This window comes from Dermacentor andersoni, chromosome 3 (genome assembly GCF_023375885.2).
Source record: "Dermacentor andersoni chromosome 3, qqDerAnde1_hic_scaffold, whole genome shotgun sequence".
NCBI classification, from domain to species: Eukaryota; Metazoa; Arthropoda; class Arachnida; order Ixodida; family Ixodidae; genus Dermacentor; species Dermacentor andersoni.
The window spans coordinates 154283445-154310925 of NC_092816.1; the positions used below are offsets into that span (position 1 = coordinate 154283445).

General features: G+C 52.8%; 1 protein-coding gene across 1 annotated transcript in view; it reads left to right on the forward strand.

Moving 5' to 3' along the window:
• The window catches only part of LOC126524600 (uncharacterized), a 244933-nt gene extending 221035 nt beyond the window's left edge, over positions 1-23898 (forward strand). The window contains exons 9-25 of the mRNA XM_050172901.2: positions 183-591; positions 1159-1256; positions 1464-2373; positions 2906-3130; positions 4105-4308; positions 5034-5698; positions 6274-6474; positions 7092-7535; positions 9100-9301; positions 9767-10243; positions 11348-12331; positions 12881-13204; positions 14363-14605; positions 15239-15502; positions 17004-17232; positions 20547-20760; positions 21511-23898. Coding sequence (XP_050028858.1) covers positions 183-591; positions 1159-1256; positions 1464-2373; positions 2906-3130; positions 4105-4308; positions 5034-5698; positions 6274-6474; positions 7092-7535; positions 9100-9301; positions 9767-10243; positions 11348-12331; positions 12881-13204; positions 14363-14605; positions 15239-15502; positions 17004-17232; positions 20547-20760; positions 21511-21514 — 6097 coding nt within the window. The 3' untranslated portion in view covers positions 21515-23898. The remainder of the gene's footprint in view (positions 1-182; positions 592-1158; positions 1257-1463; positions 2374-2905; positions 3131-4104; positions 4309-5033; positions 5699-6273; positions 6475-7091; positions 7536-9099; positions 9302-9766; positions 10244-11347; positions 12332-12880; positions 13205-14362; positions 14606-15238; positions 15503-17003; positions 17233-20546; positions 20761-21510) is intronic.
• Positions 23899-27481: the final 3583 nt, after the last annotated feature.

A 27481-nucleotide genomic window follows, 5' to 3' on the forward strand; every position in this document is an offset into this window, starting at 1 on the left:
CACCAGGTTTTTTTTTTTTTTTTTTTTTTTTTTGCATTCCGCCTCCGCCGTATAATGCGGCCGCTGTGGCTGCAGGAGCCGAACTCGCGACATATGGTGCTCATTTAGCAGAACGCCGTATATGGCTACCGGGTGGCCCACCGCGCCTTCGCGCTGAGCCGCGTCCCTCCCCCGCGTCGCAGGGTCCCTGGCCTGGAGAACGCGGCGCCGTGTCCCGACCTGACCCTGAGCCACGAGCCCGCGCAAGCCGTCGTGCGGACGTCCCGGGCCCTGCCGGCCGCGCGGGGCGTGTTCACGCTGGCTCAGGCTCTGCGCTCGGCCTGGAAGGCGCTGTGCCGAGGGCAGCCCGGACTCTGTCCCGAGCTTCGGCGCCTCACGAGGCGTCAGTTCGCCGGCTCCTTCCTCGAGCCCGGCGCCGCGGCCATGGCACAGTCTCGCGCCGGAGCTGACCAGCTGCCCGCGGCGCCAGGAGCGGCAGCTGCGAGCCGCGAAGCGCGCGCTGCCTCTGACGTCCTGGGAGAACTCGGCGGCAGTCACCTGGCGTTGACCCGGTTCCTCTACGACGCCGTCAAGGGAACAGACTTCAAGCAGGTTGGTTCTCCTACAAATTCCGGCGTTCTCTGTTTGGCTATCTGGGGGTGTCTCTCCGGTCGACGATAGTTGCACTCACGAGTGCGTCAGCGAACAGTTTTTCGATGCTCGTTCAAACAGGCATACAAGTGTACTGAAGGGCGAGCGAATTGGTATGGATTCAAACAGAGATTCAGATAAACGAGAGCGTGGCGAGTGAGCGCACTGCTGAAAGAGCGTGCATGCTCACGAACTTACATTGATGCTGAGCGTTCTGTCATGTATTCCGCGACCACCACCACGAAGCATCGAAATCACCGCTTATTATCGAAACTTTTTGAAGAGCTCGAAGGCACGGATTTGATATGGATCGACCCCTTTCGTATTCCACGCGCCTAACGCCATGTGAAGATCTCTTAGAGCTCGTGGAACCTGAACTTTTCGTATAATCATCATTTACTTCTTCAGCTTTTCTAGTCTTCATTTTTACCGTTCAATAATTTCGTTCGGTGCTGTATGGAAGCAGCGACGTTTGGTTGCTTTTTGGAGAACTTTGCTTCATATACTTTGTTTTCCCTTTCTGCGCAGCTGATACTTTACGACTCGCAAGAGGCCAAGCTCTTGCAGAAGGACACTCGGTTTATGCCGGCACTTTGCTCATCTGATACGTGCCATAACTGCATCAGGTAAGCAGCAAATACGCGGTGACATGCAGTGCCATGTCGCGGCATTGCTTCGTCATTTTTGTGCACTCGGTTTATCACCTATAGCAGAGACGACTGGCACCCGGCCTGCTGTGATGGTAGCTGCGCACGATTAGCAGGCAACGCGCTTGTATTCGTAAATCCCGCTTTCTATTACTGAGTGTTCTAAGAAGTTTCCAATACCCGCAGGTTCCGCACCACTCGCCTGGAGGAAGCCGACGCGACTGTCGCGTCGGCTTCGTCCCTGCCAGCCAGCGGCGAGGCTGGTATCTCTGCCTCCGACATCGTTCTTCCGGTTCTGCTTCCTCTCCACAACGCCGGCCACGGCGCCTTCGGCTGCGGAGCCACGGTCGACCGGCTGGCAGTGCAGGACCTCGAGGCCGCCTCCTGGATGGTGCGCAAGATCAACTCCAACGGCGTCCTCTTACCGGGCCTCAAGCTCGACCTGCGCGTCATCGACACCTGCTCCTCGGCGTCCGTCCTCGCCCGGGACGCGTCGGCCGTGCTGGAGCACTTCTCGGAACTGGGCGTGCCCACCGTCTTCGTGTCCTCTTCCCTGTCGGCCGAGCACACCAGGGTGGCCGCGTCCCTCTTGTCTCGCGTCAACGTCACCCTGGTGTCCACGACGGATCTCGCCGCCTCGCACGATGCCCGCCGCGGTTACCTCTACCAGATCCCGCTCCCCATCGAGAAGATCGCCGAGGCCGCAGTCGCCTACTTGCAGAGCTTGGATTGGAGCTACGTCTCCGTCGTGTCGAGCCAGAGCGAGTCCCGCGCCGTCGACGCCTTCAAGGAGCGTGCTGAGGCCGAGGGCATCTGTCTCGCCATCCAGGCTACATTAAGCGCGGGCCGCCAGCTGGATGCCAACCTCATCACGCGGCTCACGACGGCTGCTGCCAATGGTGCTCGCGCTGTCGTCCTCTGGACCGATTCCGAAGACACCCTGCGTTTCCTGTCGGCGCTGCGAAGGGCCCGCTCCGAAGGACTTCTGGACCACGCCGACTTGGTTCTCATTCACGGCGGCGGACAGCCCGTCAGTTTCGACGGTCACGAGGAGGACGCTCTCGGGGCCGTGCTTCTGCGGCCCCAGTACGGACAGGTATAGTAACGCCCGCGTAGCGAACCTCGCAATCCTGGGTAGCGCAGAAAACCACCATGAAGCTCCGCCGAAATTGCCTGCTAATGCTCATTTCGATGTTTACAGTCTACATAATTTCCAATGCCGCCTCTTCGCAGAATGTACGGTGTTAGAGTTAATGACCATTAGGATGCTCTTTGATTCAAAGGTACGACGTTCATTGCTGAACCAGCGCAGACCCGCGTCCGGCAAACCAGCGCATGCTTTATTCTGAAGATCGCATCGAGAACCCTCTAAGCGGTACTAACATCGAGCATGCAAAAAACGAATTCTACTGTACTACTTGCATACTGTTCGAAGCTTTCGACGCACCTCAGTTCGACTTATAGGAGCGTTACGCATGTTAGCGTGCACACAGCGAACTCCTGCTAGTGTTCCAAAAGGACAAGTGTATTTGCCTCCGTTGGATGATGTTCGATACAAGCTGCCGCTTCAAGTGTGAGACATGCGCGCTTGAGACTGATTCATCGCCATGCCTGCGGGCCACGCACAGGTTCTGGACTTCGAGTCTTACTACGAGCGCCTGCGTCCCGACCAGGACCGCTTCTTCGGCGACCTGTGGTCTCAGACGAGGACGTGCCACCAGACTCAGGGTGGCCAGGAGTGCTCGGTGCCGTTGCTCCCCAGCCGCTCGGTGGTGGACGTCATGCAAGCTGTGCTCGTTGCTGCCACGGCGCTCAGGGACCTCCGCGACCAGGTGTGCGGAGGATCGCGGGAGGTGAGGAACGGCGCCTTCGTTTGATTGATTGATTGATTGATTGATTGATTGATTGATTGATTGATTGATTGATTGATTGATTGATTGATTGATTGATTGATTGTAATGTCCCAAGGCAACACATTGGTTGTGGAATATGCATGGTGGAGGGCTACGCATTAATATTCAGATAGTCACTTAGCGTTCGTCTGAATGCATGCAAACGCGCGCCTTCATTCCTCCTTTACCGGAATGCGGCCACCGCAGCCGGGATAGAAATAACCCTGCAACAATTCCAACGACAGGAAGGAGGACATTTCGCGTCCCTAAATAATTTACTGCACAGTGCAGTTAACAATGTATAATTGGTTTTCCTCACTTTGTTTAAACGCGAGCACAGGAGGCACGTACATTTCAGGGTTGGAATGTGGAATGTACGGTATCCATGACGTTGACAACGGCGGTAGCTATCGCTACTATGAACACGACGGCATGACGATGACAGTTCATGAACTGACATCTGAGACAACGAAGAGATGTACTTGTGAGAGCAACTGCTTCACAAAGAATGACTGCAGTGCTGTAATCCGCGCTGCTAGTGACCGTGCCAAAGTTGTGCGTCGTTTATCGAGCAGTTAATTAGCACTATGCCAACTATTCCACAGCCTTAAAGTTTTGCAACTCTCATGTCAAGTTCGTGTACTCTCACCTTTCCAAACTTTACCTCTCTGTCGATCTTTCAGCTTCCTTACGAAACTAGTCAAATGGTATTTACACAATTTTCAGTGTCACATCACAGCGTTGTCACCAGGTTAAAATAAGAGCGTTGCACTAAAACTCGGTTCCCTATAAACACTGCTATAGTTTCTCGACAGGCGCAACAAACAAGCAAACCTCGCGTATGCCGCGTGGGTGTTCTCGTAGCTGTGCCGGTCCACCATCACCTCTCCAGGAGACACTTCAGGTTCGCGCGCAATAATATGAATTCCCGGCAGGTAACGGACGCCTCCTACTGCGCTCGGCTCCTGTCCAACGCCATGGGCGTGGGAGAGGCGCTGGACGAGCATGTTCGTCGGGCGACCACCATGCGCGTGGGCGACAAGGACCAGATGTTCGTCTTCACCGAACACGGCCACGGAGACATCGCCGTCGACCTCTGGAACGTCCGCAGGTCAGCCGCCGGCATCTCGCCGCAGAGGGTGAGTGTGCGCTGAGGTGTAGCCACTCCTGGCTTCTCGGGGTTACGAATAGCATAGGGGAACTCCTTCCGAAAGGCTTTCGTTGATACAACTTTCCCGTGCATTGCCAGTGCACACCTCAACAAACCTTCGCGCAGTACGCAACATTTAAGTTACAGGCCCCTGGAGGTCTGTCCTGGTTGGGCAGGCGCCGCTCAGTTCCCTCGTTGCGCCGAAAGTGCTAGCCGTCTATAGTAAAGCGTGGCTTTACGGTATGTCCGTTGTAGTGCGTAACTGATAAGCGACTTTGTAAAGTAGGGTTACTGCTAAATGTATGGGGTATACGGCAACTGCCGGAGATGCTGGCTCTGGAGAGAAAGTGCTCGATGCCAGCCGGGAGGGCCTATTATGCTATTCCAGGTGCAGCACAAAAGATGACGCGATGCGCACCGTACACATACTCACGCACAAACGGTAGAATCTCGCGCACGCGCACCCATCTCATCTGTTTGCGGGAGGAGGGGGGGGGGGGCACTCAGTCCCGTAGCCCTCCTTCGTGGTGCTCAGAGCGCAAGTAATGTTTCTCCGCTGGCGCAGAACATCCCGCGCATCAACAGCCAAACTCCCGTAGTCGGGCCGCTGAAATTTATTTGAACTCGCGAGACGTCAGCATTCCTGGATTCGTCATGTGCGCTACCGACGAATCGTGTGTCGTTCACGTCGCTCATCCACCTCGCCATCGGCAGGCGGGCCGGCTGGCTGACGACCAGTTCACCGAGCTCATGCCCGTGGTCACCTACGGCGGCGGCAGCGACGGCAAGGAAGTGGCGCTGTCCGAGCTCCGGTCCGCGTGCCAGGCCTCCTCGTGCCAGGCGCACTGCGCGCGCAAGGCGGTCGACTTCCTGGTGGTGCCGTCGCCCGACAACGTCTACCTGGCCGCCGCCTTCTCGGTGCACGAGCGCGGAGACGCCCCGTTCCGCTGCTCGCACCGAGTCACCGAGTCCGGCGTGCGACGCGTCGAGGCCTTCCTGTGGGCACTGGACCAGATCAACGCCAGCCCCTCGGTGCTGCCGGGAGTCAAGGTCGGGGCGGTGGTCTTCGACGTGTGCGGCAGCCGCGAGAAGACCTACCGGGACCTGTCCAACTTCGCCAGCGACTCGCTCGCCTCCATCGCCACGGACGTTCGGCTGCCCACTCTGCGGCACGTGTTCGGCTTTGTCGCCTCTGGCAGGAACAACGCCGGTCAGTGCACGGTCAAGCCCGCGGCCGACGTTCTCGCTGCGGCGGCCGGCGTGCCCACGGTCGCCTCGGACTCGTCGCTGTCGAAGCTGGGTGTCCGTCGCTACCCGAGTCTCCTGCGAGTTCTCCCGTCCAACGCGGAGGTGGCCCAGGCAGTCCTGCGTGTCCTCAGGTACGCATCGATCGCTGATCGCGCGCATTCGATCGTATATATGTATATATTATATCTCTCCGGAATACGTCTAAGGTCAGGTTCTTCTGCTCTGTGTTGCTATTGTGGTCCTCGCCACCTAATGTTTTGGTGTCGCTCGATAGCTTCGTGCACTACGCCGAGAGATTTCCGCTCCGGATTTATTCAACACACAAACATCTATGTTATCGTCAATTTCCAAGAACGAGCCTATACCTGCCCAGCCTAGAAAGCTCTGGACACATCTGGAAACACACCCCTGAAGTATAGTCCAAGTGCTCTCTATCGAGGCCGACCGCAGAGCTGGGTGGCCGCCAGCTTAAAGAGGTGGCGCAGTAATAGAGCAAGACATCGGTCGTGAAAGATTTCCTTGAATGTGGACAGCGTTGCGGGGTACAAATTTGCATTTAAGCCATGATTTGAATTAGCTTTGCTCAGGCTTTGTTTTACTAATTGCGTGGACGCTTAGTAAACACATGATACGCACGTGCCTGCAACCTGCTCACCTATGTAGTGCGCTGTGTTATAAGACGTGCGCGCTGCCTTCGTGCTCTCAGGCATTTCAAGTGGACCTACGTGTCGGCGGTGTACGACGATCGGGACGACGAGCTGCAGGACGTGTGGGAGCAGTTCGAACGAGCCCTGGAAGGCGGACCGCTGCGCCTGGCCGCCACGCTTCGCCTCAAGGATGGCACGTCGGACGACGACGTACGGGCCGCCGCCACGCAGCTGCTCAGGAGGCGCAGGGAGGGCGCCCGGTGAGAACTATATACGCCGCCGAGACATTGTTTCGGTGCCTATACTAGTCTCGTTGTCACTAACATTTGTTGAAACGTGTCCCGCCGGCCGTGTACAACTTTCTTGTGTTGATAACGAATCAGCTTAACCCAGCACCAACAACAAAAAAAGAAATGACATTATCTTTGACGTTGTGCTTTCGACTTGCATTTGTAAATTCGTTTTGAGCGCTGTCTAAAAAATCTTTTTTTTTTCATGGTGTTGCCCGCTGTAACGTCAGGGAAGGAAGTAGTGGGGTCCGATTGCAGCGTTGACGCGTTCGTGTGGGTGCGCTACCTAACAAGGCATCACTTATATAGACGGCTAGTTGTCGTTTTGTATGATGTACTGCAGACCAGGTTGTGCGCCGCTATATGGCGGTGACCTGACGTTTGCTTCCGGCACTGTGTCAACAAGGTATCAATGGCTTTGTAGACTGTTCTAGATGACATACCCGGAGACACGCGCAGCAGTGCGGGCGTGTTATTCTCATTGCAATTCTTCGCTTGTGCTGTGTACACCGAAGGGGTTGCCAAACTGTCTTCGCCAAAGAGCTTGTCTCGCTCGTTTGCGCAACGCCCGACGTGTTCCCGCGCAGGGTCGTGGTGCTGTTCCTCAAGGACAAGGCGGCCGACGCGCTGCTGACCGCGCTGCACGAGGCATCGTCCTCGGCGGCGTCGCCCCAGCCCGCGGACCTGACCTTCGTCGCGCTGGGCCTCCGCGACATCCTGTCGCGGCACCCGGACGTGGCGCTGGGCTCGCTGTCGCTCCGGCTGGCGTCGGTCGACGTGCCGGGATTCCGCGACCACCTGCAGCACCTGAGCTACGCGGGCAACGGCCGGGACCCCTGGTACCGCGCCTACGTCGAGCAGAAGACCGACTGCCGCGGTCCTGCCGCCTGCGCCAACGCGCTGGCACCGCCGCTGGTCGGCGCCGGCAGCGGGGCGGCGTCTCCTCCGCTCGACGACGCGGGCGCCGCCGAGTCCACGGTCACCGCGGTGTTCGCCCTGGCGAGCGGCCTCGACCAGGCGCGCAAGACGAGGTGAGACCGTATGTGATGAGAATGTGAGACGAGCCGCCGGCTTGGGAACAAACGGGCCCACTTGTTCCCATGACGGCTCATCTCGCAGTCGTAAAGGTGGCTTTCCCTCGATGCAGTTTGCGATGCCTAATGGCGTCGTAGTCATCTTTGCCACCAGCGTGTGCGAGCACAGTCCGATTGTCTTATGACGCGGAAAATGTAGACGCGGCTTTCGTGATGAAACTGTCTGATAACTGTGGCTGTTTGGGCATGTCCAACATCATGAGTTGAGGGCAGGAGGCAGGATACGAAATGAAACTTAGCTCCATCACGCGCACTGCGCTCAGCTGTCGCTGCACCTGTATGAAAAATTCTCACCGGTTAGTGCTGCAGCCTGGTTAAACTTCCTCGATTCTTTCTTAATTGTCACTTTCCTTTGTTCAACTCTTTCTCTCAGCCTATCTTAAGGCTTTAGAGTCTCAACTGAGAACAAAGTTGCCTTAACCCCTTCTGTGCCACGCTATTGTCCCCAATTCTGGCCGAAAATTGACAGTTTCTTGTTGCATATTTCTCTTTTGCCCGGAACACTGCAGGCAATGTTGAAGTGTTCATTTGTTCAAAATCTAAACCATTATCGCAAGACTGAAGTTTAACAGCACTATACTACTGCTATGCGATACTTACTCTCGCTCTCAGAAGACGAGCTGAGCGAGAATCTCTGTGTCTCTTTTTTTTTACTAGAAGAGTACACTTCATGTTTTAAATCACTTGATTCATCGCTGAAGTAAGCTTTCTGTTTCACGAAGAAAACGACGAAACTCGAGCTGCCAACGATGCATTGTTTTAAAAGTCCCAGTTGCCAACGTGTATTACTTTCCCCACCAGGATAAACTCTCTCCTCGTTGCACTGTCCCGCGGGTTGCGTGCTGCCATCTACACAGCTCGTCCTTGGTCGTTTTTACCATAGTTTCCTACAAATTTTTGTAGGAAACTCTATGGTTTTTACCAGAAACGCGTGTATGAATACAGCTCCTTCAAGGCATGGCAGGAGGTCATTTGAAAGCTGTTGGGCTAATGCCTCTCCAGATCTGTTAATGAGGTCGGGTAAAAAATGTAAAAATGCACACACACACCTATGGGCCGGTTATGTGCCGAACGGCAATAAACCACAGCTACTATATACTAGTTGTCAAGAGACAAAAAAAAAAGAAAGAGAAACAATGACAGCATAGCTTGGCGTACTCTGTGCATAGTCAAAGCACTACATACCGGCAACACGCGAACTTCAAATCACAGCGGACGTTGCCAGAACATCTGTAAAGTCGCTCGGTCAAATGCTGAACTACAGCGTGCATCGCGCAGTGCAGACATTGCGCGAAGACATATGCCCCGCTACTATCGTCCTTCATATTTTTTTTCGCAGTAAAGTAAGAAAAGAAATTGATAGGTTGTCCCATGTGTCGCACCAGATACTGACAAAGAAAAATTCATTGCCTATTTCATTCATTCATTCATTCATTCATTGCAAATTTTCTGCGCATAACGTCTTCCTCGGTGGCTGCTGTTCTTCCGTGTTTTCGGTCAGGTGTACCGGCGAGGACAACAAGCCCTGCGAGCTGGTCATGGACGACGCGTACCGTGGCCTGGTGCTGAACTTCACCCGAAACGTGCGCATCACTCGTCACGACGGCTCGGTCTTCAAGTTCGCCGATGGCAACAGCGGCAACGGCCGCGTCCAGGTCACCTACTACCGGACTCCGGGTGGCATGGCGGGAGAGTTCTCGCAGGCGAGTGCAGTTTGGAAAGAACTCGGCGCTTGCCCGCCGTGAGTACACCGAGTGGCCATCGCGTTGCGCTGCTCGGCTGGAAGCCGCGGGCCCGATCCCGGTCGCGGCGCGTGCATAATGCAAAAACGCTCGTGTACCGTGCATTGAGTCCACGTTAAAGAACCACAGGCGGTTGGAATTATTCCGGAGTCCTCCATTACGGCGTTCCTCGTAATCAAATCGTTGCTTGGATACCTCAAACTCTAGAATTGCTTTCAACTTACTAGATATTTATCCTTGGTTTGCCATTGAGAGAGGATGTATGCGCGGAGTACCTTCGAAAATAATGTCAGCTCTTTCTTGTTTCTTTTTTTGAAATAAGTACGCCTGCCAGTGCAGCTATCGCGACAGCCAGTTCCGCGATGTTGTAAGCGTTTTATTGCGATAGCAGCCCCGTCAGAACTGGCTTCGCTCGCCACGCCGCAGATCGGCACCTACAACCGGGACGAAGGCCTGCAGATGAACGCCAGCCTGCCCGAGGTCTCCCCGGGCCGCTCGCCGTACACGGTCAACTCGTCGTGCGAAGCGGACGGCGACTGCCGGCGCGCTCCGCGCCCCAGCGACGCCCTGTTCCGGGACCCCGCGGTGCAGCCCATGCTGTCGGGCGAGGACGGGCCGAGCCTCGCCATCGGCGCCGTGCTGCCCGTGCATCGCAGGGGCGCCGACATGTTCTCCTGCGGCGGCCTGCACGACGGGGGCGCCTTCCAGAGCATGCTCGCCGTCGCCTACGCCCTGGACCGCGCCAACCGGAACCGCACCGACGACCTCCGGCTGGACGCCGTGGTCTTCGACTCGTGCGGCACTCCGCAGCGCGCCGAGTCCCTCGTGTACGGCTACATGACGTCGGCGCTGCGGGAGGCCAAGGCCAAGCCGCTCGTGTCCATGCTCACGTTTGAAAACAAGGTCGGTTGATTGAGCGCGTACGTCTCGTTGTAGATTTGTGCGCGACGGCTATGTACGATGGTGTCTAATTCTATATAGCCGTCACTTCGGCTCTCCGAACTCCGTGATTTATGTATTCGTTCTGACCGCTCTCTCTAGACTGTTTCCTGCGCGAGGTTGTAGCACCGGACGCGCTTCTGATTAGTCTTAGAAGTAGCCGACACGAGATTGACAGGCGCTGTCGGTCCTGCGTTGGTATCGATGGACAAAAATTGGGCCCCTCGGTTCCCCTTCTCGTTCACTGCATTGTACAGAGGAACACAAATGTCGACGCTCGTGCAACGGCGCGGACGCTACCTCTTCGGGCCGTTTTCTTCAAGCCAGTTTATTTCGCTATTCTAAATATCGCCGTTACCGAATAACTTTCAGTGTCGTATCATAGTAACGAGAAGTGAAGCGTGGATGAACTTTGCCTTCTTCGTTTTATTTTGGCCCCATACAAGAAAAATTGGAACACATACTGAAAAAGTTGGCGTGGAGACACGAGGACAAGCCAAGACAAGACAAGGACGAGCGCCAACTCACCAATTGGAACGCCTTGGCCGGTGCTTACTAGAGACTCGTCGTAATTATGTAGCGTGTACAGGTTTGCCTATAGTGGACATACAAGTGTATGGCGTAGAATCAATAATGTTATTTAATGCTTCGCTTTAGTATCATGTTTGGGATGCCGAAGTATGGATAGGTGAGGCAGTTCGCAAACTACACACGGAGAACAAGGAAGGGGGGCGAGGGGGCGAGAACGATTACAGGATTCCGTACGTCTGTGTCTCCTTTCTATGTCCCGTCTCCGCGCTCTTTTCTTCATTATGTGATGTGGGGCGAAATTTAAGATGAAGTTTTATAGATGTGACTGTTTACAAACTGTGGTAACTCCGTATAAGCCTTCCCCTGGTAAAAAGGTTTTTCTTTTGTATTGTAATGATTTCCGTGCACTTAACACATCTCATGGTGAGAACTAAAACACGCAAAAAAAAGGAAAATATATTATGCATACTGGTTGCTTTTGCTCCAATTTTTTTTCCCTAACCAAGCCGAATTTTTCTTTTCGCTTTGTCACCGCAGGTTGCCGAAGAAGTGGAGCCCGTGCTGAAGGATGCCGGAGTTCCGCTGATCCTGACCAGCAGGACATCGCGATTCACCCAGGAAAGCCGCCCCGTGGGCATCCAGACTCTGCCGCCCATCGTTTGGCAAGTGGAAGCTGCGTTGGGCCTGCTGCGTCACTACGACTGGAGCTACGCGTACTTCCTGTACGCCGGCGACGAGTTCGGCCAGGACGCCTACTACCACGTGACCAAGTCTCTCGCCAGGCTGGGTCTGTGCGTCGCCGATTCGCAGAGGGTCGACCCTGACGCCACCGAAGAGGAAGTCCTCGCCACCGTGCTGAAGCTCACGGACTCGGACGTCCGAGTCGTCGTCGTGCTCGCCGAAGACAAGCTGGTCAGCAATCGGATCGTGTCCGCCGCGCGGAGGGCTTCGCTGCTCGAGCGCTTCGTCTGGGTCGGCACCGAGGGTTTTAGCGACAACGAACAGCTGCTGGAGACGCTTCACGGCGCCGATGTGGACGTCTTCGCCCTCAAGCTGGACAACGAGCCGCTTCCGGACTACGTCCGCTTCGTGTCCGCGCTCACGCTGGGCAGGCACGAGCCCATACCGGACGCCTGGTTCGAGGAGTTCTGGCAGCTCGAGTTCGGCTGTCGCCTGCCCAACGCGCACCGGGTCCACGAGCAGTTCGGGCGCATCTGCACGGGCCGAGAGAAGCTGGAGGTGCGCCAGGACCGCTACGTGTTCCACACGGTCGACACCGTGATGCGCATCGCGGCGGCGGTGCGCGACCACGTGTCCAGGAACTGCCCGTCGGCGCTGGCGGGCGGGCTCGACAGCCTCGAAGGGTGCAAGAGGAGCGCGCTGCGGCGCGAGGTCGGCGTGATGCTGGTCGGCACGGACCTCGAGAGCTGCTCCGAGTGCCAGCCGTCCACCCTCACCACGTTCGGCTACCGAGTCCTCAAGTTGAACGGCAGCAGCGCCCGCAACTACACCTACCAGAACGTACGTTTTGCTTGTCTACGAGTCCGTCGAGTATTTGTCGCAATCGTTACTGTGACGGGTCTGTACTAAATTTTGCTTACAGCCCACTCAACGAATCGTTAAGTTCAGGTTTGTTTAGTTTTGATTAGATTAGCGTCCGATTATTCTCGAGGAATTGTAAAATATAATGTATACGCTGGAATACATATAAAGAAAACCTTGATTTATGTGTTTTTCGCCGGCCACGAGTGGCAGTGATACGGGAGCAAAAATCAGACTAGCGGAATGATCCTTTGTATAGTTTCGGCTTCGACTACATTATGTGACAGCATTCTCCTTGCACAGTGTTACACACGCTGTCTTAGCACCATGCCAGGAACGATGTCGCCCGTAGACGCCGATGCCTCCGGTGCTGCTCACGCGAAATCTTGCGAGAGTCATGGCATGCCCCAAAGTGAACGACCACGAATGACCTCCCCGGAATTCCTGCGCCTCCGCGGTGTTGCAGTTTTCGAGTTCATCTATGTTGCGCTACACTACAATGCAAGTAATCCTCTTTGCTTCCCGTAGGTGGGCTCTTTCTTCAAGAACGTGCTTTTCGTGGACGATGGCCAGGTGGACTTCTTCAGCGGCGTGGCGCCCATGTCGACCTGCGTGCGCGACTGCGACGAACGCTGCCCGGCGTCCAGCGCGGCGGGTGCTGCGGGGGCTGCGGACAACGAGTATCTGCGCCAGCACCGCGAGTCCCTGGCGGCCAACTTCCGCACCGTGTGGGGCATCGTGGTCACGGCCCTGTCCCTGCTCGGCATGGTACTGGTCATCATCTGCGCCCTCTACTTCCTCATGGCGTTCCCCGTCACCGTGGGCACCACCGTCCTCGGCTATATGATCTTGGTGAGCATGTAGTTCGGCGACGGAAACGACGTTTAGGCAAGCGGATGCCCCCCACCCCCCATGCGGTGGCTCAGTGACTCTGGCGTTCTGCTGTTGAGCGCTAGGTAGCGGGTTCAACTCCAGCCTCGGTAGCGCTTTCCGATAGGGGCGGAATTCAAAAACGCTCATGTACTTAGATTTAACTGTGCGTTAAAGAGCCCCAGATGGCCGCTATTATGCCTCAGCCGCTGTTATGCCAGTTCTCTCTGTCTGGGCCACATATGTGTCACTTGTGTGTTATATAACTCGCTAGCTTGCATGTGAACACACATCGTGTGGACATGACCAACAGATGTTCTTAAAAAGTGTGCGCGCCAACGAAGAATAATTCGCTTATGAAATATTATACCAACCATTAGGAGTTAAGGAGGGGGACGCTAATGTAGAATTGCCGAAGTGCACTGAGCGATATTGAAGGCGTAGCGCCGGCTTCAGGTCGCGTAATGTACGGGGAAAGAGTTCAGGAGTACACTCGCATATCTGCAGTTCCGCAGATTCGTTTAAGGCAATTTCTGTTCAGTATAGCTCGATCCACATTCTACTCCCCTGGAGCTAGGTGCCCATCTTCACTGTACACGCTGGGTCGATGGTGCGAGTACAAAAACGACAGCAGCGATAGCATTCACAGTGCAGTGCCGCAAAACGTGTCCGGTGTACCACCGCCTGGCTACGCCACTGTACACCAGACTGTATGCGTTAACAAATCGAAATATGCTGCAAAGGGAACTCTATCTTAAAAAAAAAAACTTTGTCAATTTCGTTATTCATATCGTGGAGCCAATGATCAGAGGATCATCGTTTCCATGGGGATCGAGGGCTTCATGCTAGGTCCAACCTGTTAATATTGTGCCAGGTTTGACATCTTTAGAAACCGAAACTATGCCCTGCAAGTAACGTCTCGGTTGGAAATCACGTTGAATTGAGAAATCGAAACTATAGCTGCTGTACAACTTGTCACTAGCCCCGTTAGCTGGTGCTGAGCTGACCCGTAACTAGTGAGTGCACGAGCATTACGCTAAGAAGGAAAGCACCATAAACAATGTCGCTATCCGTTTGAGTTCCCGTGGCTCTGCGCACTCTTGCACTACAGCGCATGCGTGCACCGATGTGTAAATTCAGGTCGGCCTGCTGGCCCTGTACGCGGTGAACTTCGCCTTCGTGGTGGGCGCTACCGAGGCCAGCTGCGGCGTGCGCCGCTTCTTGATGGGACTCGCCTACTCCATCATCTTCTCGGGCATGCTCGTCAAGGTTCTGAACACATGGCGCCTCATGGGCTACCACCAGCGCATGCACCACGACACCACGCAGCTCAGCAGCCCCGCCGGGCTGCTCGTCATCGCCTGCGGTCTAGTCGTCATACAGGTACCGTCACTTTTGTTTTCGCATTCCTCCTAGTTGCTCTTTCAAAAGACTATACGAGAGCCGATGACGGGTGTGTACGGGATCATGCCGGATAGTCACCTGCGATCTCCGAAGTTTGCACGATGTGCTGCTGTTCATGAAGATGGGAGTAAGTTATGATTCTCTTTGAAAAAGCTTTTGCAAGTACCTTCGTGATACTACGCAAGTACTTTCATGTAAATGTACAAAGCGCAGACCCTACAAGATACTGGCAAGGCTTGTGACGCCACTAAAGACTGGTTTTTGAAGTTTACGGCCACCCGGCTTTTGTTTTTCCGTTTCTTCTGGCTTACCAAGCCTCCTCTGGCGGTTAAGAGCGGCCGTCGTGCCATTGCAGGGAAGCGAACTTTCGATACATATAATTGGTTTACTTAAACATTACCCATTGCAAGAACCTACATATTATTGTAGTCGTCGCTAGAAGAATGGCGACAACTTTATCTACTTTTATTTTTAAACGCGAATGGCTAGTACGGCTTAACTTAGCTTTCCTTTCTACTAATCCCACAACCGCGAGAGACCAAGCCGTATCCGCGCTGTGAGCTCCCACGCCACACCCAATGGTTGCCGCATGTTCTGCTCTTGTACTCGCAGGTCGTCCTGACGGCGGCGTGGCTGGTGCTGATGCCCCCGCGCATCGGCCTGTACGAGCGCGTGTGGCGCTGCGCGCCGCCTGCCTCGTTCGAGGACGAGCTGGTCGTCTCCATGGTCTACGTCATGCTCCTGCTCGCGGTCACCATCCTCTTCTCGGTGCTCACGTGGCCCTGCCGAGAGAACAACGGCGAGTCCCGGTGGATACTCGCCTGCTGTGTCTCCGTGGCGCTCGCCTGGCTCGCGTGGACTGTGCTGGGCACGCAGGTCAGTCGCGCTTCCCGTTGCTACAAAAGCTATACATACGGACGCTCCAGGCGCGTTGCCGCCGCGTTGTCCCGGATAAAGTGTTGACTATACGAGGAGAATGAGCGTCCCGCGTGCCCAATGTTGAAGGCCACGTGATCGAGCCCCCATTGCCCCTCGGCGGGGCTAGAGGAGAAGAGCGCGCGTCTCGTACTCTAGCCCTGCCGTGGCTGGCCCTGGCCGCCGCGCGGCCCGCGCGCCGTGTGTTGGGAGCCGTATGCATGGTGAGCCTGCAAGGGCGAGGCGCGATAGCTGTTGTCTTCGTGCGCGCTTTATTCCCGCTCGCTTGTAGAGTTGGAGGTTAGCTGGGTTTTGTAGACTCGGCACAGTTGAAACGGTGAAGCGAGCGGCAAGGCGAAACCTTCGATTTGAGACACGCACGCGTGCTTCCGCTGTCAGCGCTTTTCATAACGTCAGCGTTGTGACCACGAGTGCTCGCCGTCCTCGAGTGAAATTTGTTGTTTGTATGTGTGCACGTGACACCATGCTCGTTTAGTTAGTGAAAGTCGTAGTGGTTGAGAGTCTTTGATCAAGTCCTGCAATCACTCATCAGGCAGGCCAAGGTTCGACCGCCGCAACAGCCTTCCTCGACAGCAACCGATTGTTTCTCTGTACCTCTCTTTCGACTGCCGCTTTCTTCTAATGCATCTGCTATGAAGCACGTGACCTGTCCGCAACGTAATATGTGCGACTTGGAAGCACTAATCTACAGTCAGCTTACGGTTTACACCTCAAATCGTGATGAAACTATGTCACTACGTGCGTTGGCAGTAGTCGAACTAGATCGACGCATACGTGTGTGGAGTGCCCTCTGCCACCGCATATTTTCGGTTTCGCCTGTATGACACTTGCGTTGAAGGTACAGCCTTCCATGTGGCAGCACAATGCAACTTACTTATATAGCATTATTTAACACGTTAAACAATATCGTCCAGAATAATTCAGCACCGTATCATGGTGTTTGTGCGCAGGGACTTGTCAAGTTCGGCGCAACCTCTGTTTGAAATGAAATGCCCAGTGTTATAAAGCTCGAATTTCACTGCTATTCCCGTATTTAGTAAAATTATGCTCTCTTCTTAGCAGTCCTCTGGTTGAACATGTCCGCTTGCGGTTGAGTTGTGTATACGTTTGCATATATCCTTGGATGCCGGTACGTCTGCATCGTTCTTTGGTTTCCACTCTCCATCAGCGTTCTTCTAGTGCTTTGATTGTAGCATTTTATTTTCACCTTTAGCTCTATGAGGCCTAGACTCTAGCCCCTTATGTATAATTCTATTACCGGACGGGTCTGGCAACAGCACTGCGATTTTCAAAAGTAGGATCGTAAAGAAAGGAAACGATCATAGCACATACCTAGCCCGCAGATATCAATTACATACACTGGACCGAGTAAGAAAACAACCTGGCACACAAGCGTGCTCGTCTTCACTGGCCTCGTGTACACTGACGCGTGTCGCTGCAGCTGCCGACGCGCTACCGGGACGCGACCATCGCCGTGGCGAACCTGGTGTGCGCCACGCTGGTGATGCTGTGCCTGTACCTGCGCAAGGTCTACCTGTACAACAAGCTGGCACGCCAGGCCCGCGACCAGGAGATCAAGGCGCGCCTGCAGCCCAGGGGCCCGCCCTACACGCCCTCCGTCTACGGCACGCTCCACAAGGCGGCGCCCACGGTGGCGCCCGTCTTCTACGGTGAGTGTGGTCGGTCGCGGCGACGCTGCCAGATGGCCTGCGCGGACGCTGCGTGGACTGTGAAGATCCTCGCGTATACCATGGCCGCGTTTCCTACAAATTAATTGCTGCTAGTTACTCCGGCCCCGCTATCCTTCAGCTGATATGCTAATGGCGAGCACTGCACGCGAATTCGTATAAGCTTTGTTCTTGTGGCGATGTTTACTGCGGTTTTGTTTTTTCTTTAAGTTTCCAAGCATTCATATATTTCTAAACGCATGACGGCAACAACTCTGTGCAAACATAGATGATCAATGCGAATTCCTGCATTTATGAAACAATATTTTGTTGAATATGGTCGATTTGCAAAGCCACAGAGTCCTTTGAAGCCAAAAAGAACGAAGTTTAGCCAAATCCGTGCACTGTCCGTCACCCTACTGTTGTGGTGGCTAGAAGCATATTGCTGTCATTCTCACGCTGGCTGTACCGCCGTACTTGCAGCTCCCGTGTAGACACCGGCACCAGATTTCCCTCCAGTAATTCTTGTAGGAACGTTTCAGTCATACCGGCCGTGAAACTCCCCATAGTCCCCGTAATCAGGAGCTCGGGGGAGACCCGTCTGGCGAGGAAAAGAGAGAAACGTTTAATTCATTCGAGCCTCTGTCCGCGGCTACATAGCGAGGGAGGAACATGATGAAATTAAAACGAACACTCGCGAAGAGTATAAAAAATCATGAGCCATTCCACGCTGTGAAGGTGGTTGACCAGCAAAGCTGTTTAGCACAGGACACAGAGGTGACACAATTTTGAACAAAAGTACGAAGCCAATCATTGTCTTGATGGGCGGTCGTTATTTAACTCGCAACTGCAATCAAATCCATTAATGTCGAATTGATGCGCGTACGCCGCTGGGTGGTCGGTTGGGCCGCAAACGGTGTGGCATCGCAAGGGATATGTCTGCAACACGGAATGCGTAAACAGCTCCCTTTTCGGTACCGACACATCCGCAATGAAGTCACCGACAATGACAGCAGGGGTAGTGTCATCGCAGCTAATTCACGCAAAGCGAGTAGTCATGAACCTTACGGGACAGTGAGTCATTGCATTTTTTGCTTGCTTGCGGGAGTAAGAATGCTTACAGGGGTATGAGCCATTGATGATTATAGTTTTTGTTCATGGAGAACATGCATGGAACCCTAGCCATATGCAGCTTCACTGTAATAAAAAGACAAAAATTTGACGTTTCCCATATACGGGTCCTTTGTTCACAATGACAGCAAATGCAATGGCTCTTGTTTACCTGTGGTGAGGCTCCGAAACGTCAAGTTTTTGTCAGCTACTACCGTCGCGATTACTCTTATATTCACTGCACATTCGGACGACGCACCAAGCGGTTAACAGGACACGTTGTAATCTGCCCGAAATGTACGCACGCGCACTGCGCCATATCACCTATACTTAATATAAGAGCCATTGCGTTTGCTGCTGTCATTGTGAACAACAGACCCGTACTAGCCCCCCAGACGTCAAGAGTTCGTCTTTTCATTATACTGTTGGCGAGTGTTTTGAATTCATCATAGGTGCCATGTTGCAAAAACCGACCCCAGTGATATCGAAAAGCGCAGTCGTCTGCCCACTGTCGCGTCACCTATAGACAACAAAACTAAGTATAAAACACCTCATTTATTAGCCGAGCCTATATTTGTGGAAGGATCGCGGTGTGAGTCGGTATGGACACCAAGTGCACTGACTCCGGAATTGGCCCTGTTAAGAACGGCCTGCTGAGGTGCAAGTTTTGCCAGCCAGGTGCGACAGCGGCGTCGACTTTTCCTGGAAAGCCACCGCCACCCTCTAGCCACACGGCGTCACTAAGTCTACTGTGTGCGGAGAACAATACGCCGCGTCCTTGACCCTTCGTCGCGGGATTGCCGAGATGAGTTCGACGAACCAGGCTTTATGACGGAACACGCCACCGCCGATCCGGTCTGCTGTGAGCAAGGGAGTTCCCGAGGGAACGTCTTTGGAGGCCCCTTCCCACGCACCGTTCCTGACGTAAGCCCCGAGTTCTGCAAAGTCCGTCTGCCCTCGGTGGGGTCCGTGAAACCGGTGCGGAAGCGTGTTCCGGACCGTGAAACCGGTGCGGAATCCCTCCCGCTCAAAGGTGGCTCGTCTACTGATCGAACGTTTCCCTCACCTAGGGATCGAGGGAGGACCGAGTGTTTATAAACCGCTGTTGTGCGGCTGCTCGGGGTACTTTCTCTCGCAGTCATGCTAGACTGATGAACTGCAACGCCCTTATGTAGATACTGTAAATAAACCCATATTCCTCGTTCTCGATGAGAAGCAGTCCTTCCCTTCAACAACGTCCTCAGCATGGATAAGTTGGACGAGGGCATGGGCCAGCTACCTAAGCTACCTACTAAGTGCAGTTTCTGAGCTTGCATGATTCAACTGGCTGTGGTATACGTTGCGTTGGGCGTACACCTGGTGTTACAGCAGTTTCTTTGTCATTGGCCTCACAGCATCTGCTAGTTTACGCTTAGTCAGAACTGTAGCTTGTGGAGCAGATGGCATTTCCTACACAACCCAAGCGCTCGAGTGTCTATATTTTGACCACTTCAACATTTTACGGTATACCTTTCTTATTGCGATAGCAGATATACCGACACTCCAGGCGAATTTCCGCCGCCGTCGCCTTTCGGTTAAAGTCCAAGTACCATAAGGTCCTATCGCGCCTAGCGGCTCCATATGCTCTAGGCGCGAGGCAAAGCGTGAGGTGGTGAGACGAGAAGCATGGTAATGACTTGATGCACGCCGTCTTCCCGCTCGCGCTATGTTCGCGAAAAAGACGGTGGGAGTGTCGCGCACGCCTAATCTTGGAAGTAATCTGCGACTGGTACAAAGGCTGCAAAATGTCTTCTGTCTTCGTGTGTGCTCCGTTCTCGTGCGCGTTTCGAAGACGCGTTGAAGATATATAGGCAACACGAAGCGATCGCCCCCCGCTGCTGCCGCTCTTCATCATGCCAGCGTTGGTCGGCGGTCATCGAGCGAGATCCGTTCATTTTTACCTGTGAGCGCGTGACAGCATGTCAGCTTATTCAGTCAGTGAGCGAATGTGCACTGCAATTTATACGGCCGATAAAACTGCTGGCCTTGTTTTGTATGGCTGTCTAATTATTTGCTATCGCAATCAGTGCTTCGCCTTTCGGGCGATACTGTGACTTTTCGTGTTGTATTGACGCCTTTCTGCACGTATGGTCATAAGCAGGCGAAGCAGACGAGCAAATCGTAGTGGATACGTCCAACCCATAACCCGACCGGTGACCGTCCCGCAGGTTCTCAGGGCACGCTGACGACGAGCAAGAAGCTGAACGGCCAGTTCTCTCGCCTCTCGACAGACGACCTCGCCTCGGACGGGTCAGGCTCGGTGCAGGTGCAGGGTGCTGACCTTTACCCTCTGGAGATGTACGACGGAGGAAGCCAGTTCCAGCCGCCCAGCTCACTCTACGGGAGCATGATGATGCTCGACGACAACGTCGCATACGCAAGGTACTCCTCGTTTCACGTTGCGTTATCTATACGCGCCGTAATGTAGAACTCATTGTCACGTTAGTAAAGTTTAGAACTGCAAGTGTACAGAGTTGAAAGACGTACTCTGCGCAGCTTTGCTGGCAGCAGATGGAGTGTGTGTGAGACAGGGACGTTATCAGTAGCCGCTTGCGAGTGCTTTCTGCCAGTCCACTCGTACGCAACTTTCTTTGAAGGGCTGCTGCCTGCATGGTTCTTTGGCCAAGCATTGATGGCATCTCGGTCGCTATGGGAAAACGAAGGTACTGCTACAAGTGAATCGCGATGGCTCGACTGAAAAAAAAGAAAAGAACGTTCCTATCGTCCCTGTTTTCGCATTTGCGCTTCAAGTTTATTAGTTATGCATGGAAGGCCAGCTAACCCGCTTTTTAAGTCTTGTTTAATGTCACCGAAGGTTTTGCAGGTACCCACATTTGCCTACTCTCCTGCCTCACAGGCAGGAGAGTAGGGAACTAGATACGGAACTTTGCAGATAGTGAGTAGACCCTGTGTAGATACATATTGGTGCGACCTTTAAAGACTGTCGCATAGAACTCTGAAGTCCGTAATCTTCAAAGTCGCAAGAAATCTTGGCATGAATTTAAAATTTCTTGTAAGCCTCTAGGTCTTCACCTGACGCTGTTCTTGATGTTCGTATTTTAGTGGTACCTATACAAAGGGTATGCATAGATCTGCTAAAGCATTTTCTTTCTTACTTTTCTTCAACCGCAGGTGAGGTCGCCCAGGCTGACCTACTAGTTCCTCAGGACCTCCTACAAGACCTCCTAATTCCCCCACAAGCCGGTCACAAGTTGTGTGCCAGAGGGCGCGGCGGGCGCCTGATTCACGAACGAGCATCGGGCTAGCGGGGTGGGCTTCCGCTTTCCGCCAGTGCCGTCATCGCCGCCTAGCGGGCGCCCGCCCAACTGCCGCGCTGCTGTGCGACTTCGAGTTCGTCACCGCGGTCTTCCCTTTGATCGCTGTTGCCTGTTACTTAACCTTTCCGCCAGCAGTGGGCGCAGCGCAGAAAAAGAGGACTTACGTTTGCACTACTTACTTTTTTTTTCGTCTTGCCCGAAAGCTGCTAGCCTACGTCACAATGCGCGCGCGTGCTCAAGAAAGCAGAGTGTTGCTAACCTGTCCTGTTTACGGTGGTTGAGAGAGAAACGAAAACTACGTTGAAGGAAGGAAATGGCGCGTTATCACATGTACAGTGCTCGTTAATTGTTTGTGTACACGTCCCGTAACATATCCGTGTGTCCCCTTATGTTTTGACGTTTAACCTGCAATGTTAACTAATGCCAGATCCCTCGAGTGACGTGCTGGGAAGCTTGTTTGTGCTGTTTTTTTTTCTTCACTTATAATGGCACGCCATTATTATTATTTGACGTACTCAGTGCTATGTTTGTGCCGTTACAAACGGTGCTTTCTCGCAGAGAATTGCTGTCTTTCACAGATCACGTGTGCGTTTTAGACGGAGCAGTTTGAGCCAGAGTTTCATCCGCTTATAACCTACGACGTCGGAAGAGATTGCGGCGGTAACTATAGAAACGAAGATCACCGTATGAAAGTTTCATGTTCATTCTACAACGAAGGAAGAAAGAAAACTGTCCTCGACCGTGTCAATAACACGTACCACTACTGACATTCAAGTGTTCGTTGTCAGTCAAGGCACCAGCTTTTCTTTTTTTTTTTTTTTTCCAGACGTGCGCTCTCCTAGAACGATGTTAAGGCTTGATGCGGTCTGTGTTCCCGGGTCCAAATCCAGGAAGTTCGCCGCGCACTTCGTCTACGCAGCGATGCATTAGCATTGGTTATTGTGCAGCACACGGCACGTAATCTCATCTGATCGATACATCCCCGTCGTGACACGCTAGGTCTTGACCTGGAATTTTCCGTTGTTACGTATCGAGAACCTCTAACACACACATGGACACACAGAGTGACAAAGACAAGACGACGCGAAGCCTACGCAACACTGTTCACCGACGCGTCACACTCGGCAAGCGCCCCACGGAATGGACAGGCTGGTGCTACAAAGCCAAAGGACCCAAAGACAGCGTTCACCGACCGCTGTCTGCAGAAGCAGCAGCCTCGAACATTTTTTTTTTGTCCAACGAGACGCGCATTGTTTACCAGTAAGCACCGTTTACCGCTCGACACGTACACAGTCACTTCTAACGACCTTGAGATACAGAGACCAGCGGACAAAACAGGACTCTATTTTTTTTTTTATTCGTGCTGGTAAGACATCCGACGCTTTTCTGGACCCGTTAATCACTATAACAGCAACTGACGCGAACAAAATGAGCGTTAAGACAACGCACTAGATTGTACTACTACTACTACTGCCTGCAACGACACCCGTGGCCGGTATACGCCGGAGTTTTCGGCGCGCCGAAGTGCGGAATCTGTACGGGATAATACGGGACAATATACAACCCGCGGTTCAGTCCGACGTTATGCGCGCAACGAGCGCGCAGTCAAATCATCGCCTCCGCGCATGCGCAGCGTTCCCGAGGTTTATGAGGAGAAACAAAAGTGAAACTCGCGTGCTCGGTGACGTCATTCGCTCTCGCTCCTCTCGTGGCTGGTCCAAGAGGCGCGAAGTGTATAGGCGCGAGCTCTAACATTCCATTTATAACCGCGTTTGTATAGATATATATACATACATTATACACACTACCATGTTCTTCCCTTCTCTCTACGCGAATTTGTTTCGGAACTATGCACGACAGTGTATATCTAGTATATGCGTGTAGTATATACACATTAGGAACACGGAACCTCTAACAAACGACGACCATTCAGCGTTTTCACGAAAGACAGGGGGAGAAATAAAAGAAGCGGCCTGCATGCGCCTTTCCGGAAGCGTCAAATGGGCTGTCGTTTTACCTACAGCACGTAACTCGGAGGAGGCCGGACAGATGTTGCGTGCATGTTCGTGTCCATCGGATTTTTTTTTTCTCTTCCCGGTTGTGCTTACATATATCTCCCCCCAGAAGAGTGCCTTTCATCCAATGTTACTGGCTGTTAGAGTTGAAATGCCTCGTATCTCGAGGGTCTTGTCGTTCTTTCCACTGTCGCCTTGAATGGAAATAAAACCACTTTTTTCCCCCATGTTCAAAGATACTTCTTTTACTCTTCACAGCAATGTAGTAGCGGCCATCTGTCCCTTTAGCAACTGATAAATAACTGATGCAATGCATATGAGCTCGCAGTAACGTACGTGCGAATCGCGCTGCAGCGCGAGCTCGTGCGCTGCTCGCTTGAAGTAGCTTTCAATGACAGCGCTCGAACATCGATGTGCTGCAATCAATACTACCTTGCTGCGCTGCCTCAACGTGCTGGCTTGAGGTCAAGAATGAACACATTTAACTCTCTAACCTGTGCTGCTCGCAGTGGGGTAGTGAATTGTCACCGAATCAGCCCGACCATTTGTGGTCATTTGCACACACCTGGTCACTTCATCACTTCGCACCGGTCGAATTGTTAATTGTCGCTGTGGTCGGGTCTCGAATCGTGAATCACCAGCCATGCCTGCTCCTATGTCGGTCTGCCATCAGGACTGTAGGTGCAAAAGACCGAATTTTCGAACGCAGATAAGCAAGCTTCAAGACAGGCGAAGCAGTCAGCATGGCGCGAAGTTTCGCTTACCCACCGCGACGGACTGCAGCCATCCAGCTCACCCCACGCTCCGCTTCGCGAGGCCTTGAAGGAAAACGGTGGAATCTGATGTTGGGATTCAGCTAGGCCTTCTTGTTCATGGCAGCCCACGACGCAGCAGTAACGACGGGGACGCTTTTTCGAGGCTGAGCTAGGTCTCTCCGGATCGGCGTCGCCGATTCCTTCTGCTTCCAGAATTACTTCCCACGGAGAGTCCGTTTTCGTTAAACTATAGGCTGCGGCTAGCTCGCAGCGTGGTCTGTGAGAAGTGACGAGCCTTCTCGCGCTCGCAACAGGGCGGTAGAAAGTGCGAATCGACGCAAAACTCGGACTAGAAACGTGCTTCGCCACAGCCAGGGCTCAATACTACCCAAGCTGGTACTACCCAGATAACGTTTAGCGCGCCGCCACCAGGCGCCGCCACTATACCTCAAGCTCCAGCACAAGACGTCCATAGGTAATTGAGACGTATGTGCTAATTCGCGTGCGCTTTAAAGTGTGCGAAGCTTAAGATGCAGCGGTGGAGCACTCGCAAAGAAAACGTGCGGTCGCCGGCCCGTTCACTGGCTAGTTTAGTCGTCGTTCGTGCTCGTTCGCTCGCACGCTCGTTTAGTCGTTCGTTTAGTTCGCGCACTCGTATAGCCGTTCGCTTGCTCGTTCATTCCACTATTAGTTTCTACAGTCACTATGCCTAGTTGAGATGCGCTTGCTGTAGGACTCTTAGGCTGGTGCGTTTGTTTAAGCAATGAGACAATAAATGGCGCACACGGACTTGTGACTGCAAAGGCGAATCCGTAATGCATTTATGCTGAAAGTAAACTATTAACTTGCAACTCGAATGCCGTTTCATATCATTTTGACCTATAGATAAAACATCATTTCACTTGCCGCAATTTCGGCCGCGTCATGGCGGGGGGATTCTTTGCGCGATCATGACTTCACTAATAAAGTCATGTCTCGCAAATGTTACTTCGGAGGGAGTGCAACCGTCCTCAATGCATGCACCTCAGTGCAACTCGGTTCGCGACAAGTACGTCACTTAGTAAACGGACGAGCCAACGTACGATGAAGTGTTATTCGTGATAAGTCATTAACCTGAAAAAGTTACTGAAGCCCAGAGTGGTCTTGTTTGAGATTGAGTCAAGCATTGTTATCGCGCTCCCGCTTCGCGCACGAATGCTAAAAACTTATTTCATTTTCTTGTGTATGCAGAGTCCCAACTCGATGATCGGCCGCGGCATTTCTGTCAACGTTGTGACACGAGAAACATAATAGCACCAGCGCCCACCTCAGCGTTTGCGCGCGCTTAGATTGGCAAGCATGCACGTTGGTGGCACTGTAGCTTCTAATACACTTTCCAACCTTCAGAGCAGTGATTTCCGTCAGCCTTTGTACGTCATAGCTGATACGCGCCGCGAATTCACATGGTAAGGGCGGCGCGGATTCTTTAGGCTGAGGGCTTGCTGGAAGTCAAGATGTTGTCATTCGATCGTAAACGTGTTATTTACAACCATTCGCAACAAGATCTTGCAACACGCCCTTGACAAATGTTGCGTACCTAATTGTAGGGCACGCGATACATTCGCAGTCGTCAACGCACAGCGTTAACACGCCTTCAGATACTTTTTTAAAGAAATAGTTATAAAAAAATTAAACAAAAGCTGCCGTTACTGAATTTGCATAACCATCCGACTAGAAATTCTATGCTGTATAAGAAGTTACGCGGAGCTGGAAAGCCAACGTGAACGCCTAAAGAGCACTGCCTTGCTATGCGTGCATTCACTCTGCGAAAGGTCGTCTGCTGCGCTCGAGCATCGTAGGCGGCGCCACGGTCGAGGAGGGAGCGTGAAAGAGAGGAGAAACGAGGAGGAGTGAAGGCGGAGGAGGAGTGTCACTACTTTACGAAGTTTAAGGGGTTTCAAAGCACTAAGAGGTCTTTGAACGCTAAAGCGTTCCACTCTTAAAGGTGAAGCTTAAGCGTCCTCCAATTTTTGTAACCCTGTAATCCCCAGTCTCACACACGCTGTGTTGGTTTGATACCTCAAAATTATTATTTAAGCACGAGAAACTTGCCACTTAGCCTACAGTAGCGATTTTCATACCTCGGAAAGATTTAAGATGTGGATAGTCCAGTAAATCAATTATGGTATTAATTAAGGCATGACTCGAGTAAAGTTTCATTTTTCTTTAGATGCACTCTCCATGGCCAGAAATAAACCTGAACAACTTGTTCTCTAATTTTCGTTGATTGGGCACTCTGCAACTTTCTAATTTGAATCTTTTTCCTAGCTTAGTTGCTTCAGAAATTTGTTAATTAATCGTGACTAATTAATTATCGAATTAAGTAATATACATAAAGTAGCGTGACGAACTACATACAAAAGTGAGCAATATGCATTTGGTCGCGTCGTCTTAGAGTGCATCGGCATATTTTTCATCATCATCATCATCATCATCATCATCATCATCATCAGCCTGTTTTACGCCCACTGCAGGGCAAAGGCCTTCTCCAACTGCCCCGGTCATGTACTAATTGTGGCCATGTTGACCCTCCAAACTTCCTAATCTCATCTGCCCACCTAACTTTCTGTCGCCCCCTGCTACGCTTCCCTTCCCTCGGAATCCAGTCCGTAACCCTTAATGACCATCGGTTATCTTCCCTCCTCATTACATGTCCTGCCCATGCCCATTTCTTTTTCTTGATTTCAACTAAGATGTCATTAACGCGCGTTTGTTCTCTCACCCAATCTGCTCTTTTCTTATCCCTTAATGTTACACCTATCATTCTTCTTTCCATAGCTCGTTGCGTCGTCCTCAATTTAAGTAGAACCCTTTTCGTAAGCCTCCAGGTTTCTGCCCCGTACGTGAGTACTGGTAAGATACAGCTGTTATAAACTTTTCTCTTGAGGGATAATGGCAACCTGCTGTTCATGATCTCAGAATGCCTGCCAAACGCACCCCAGCCGATTCTTATTCTTCTGATTATTTCACTCTCATGATCCGGATCAGCAGTCACTACCTGTCCTAAGTAGATGTA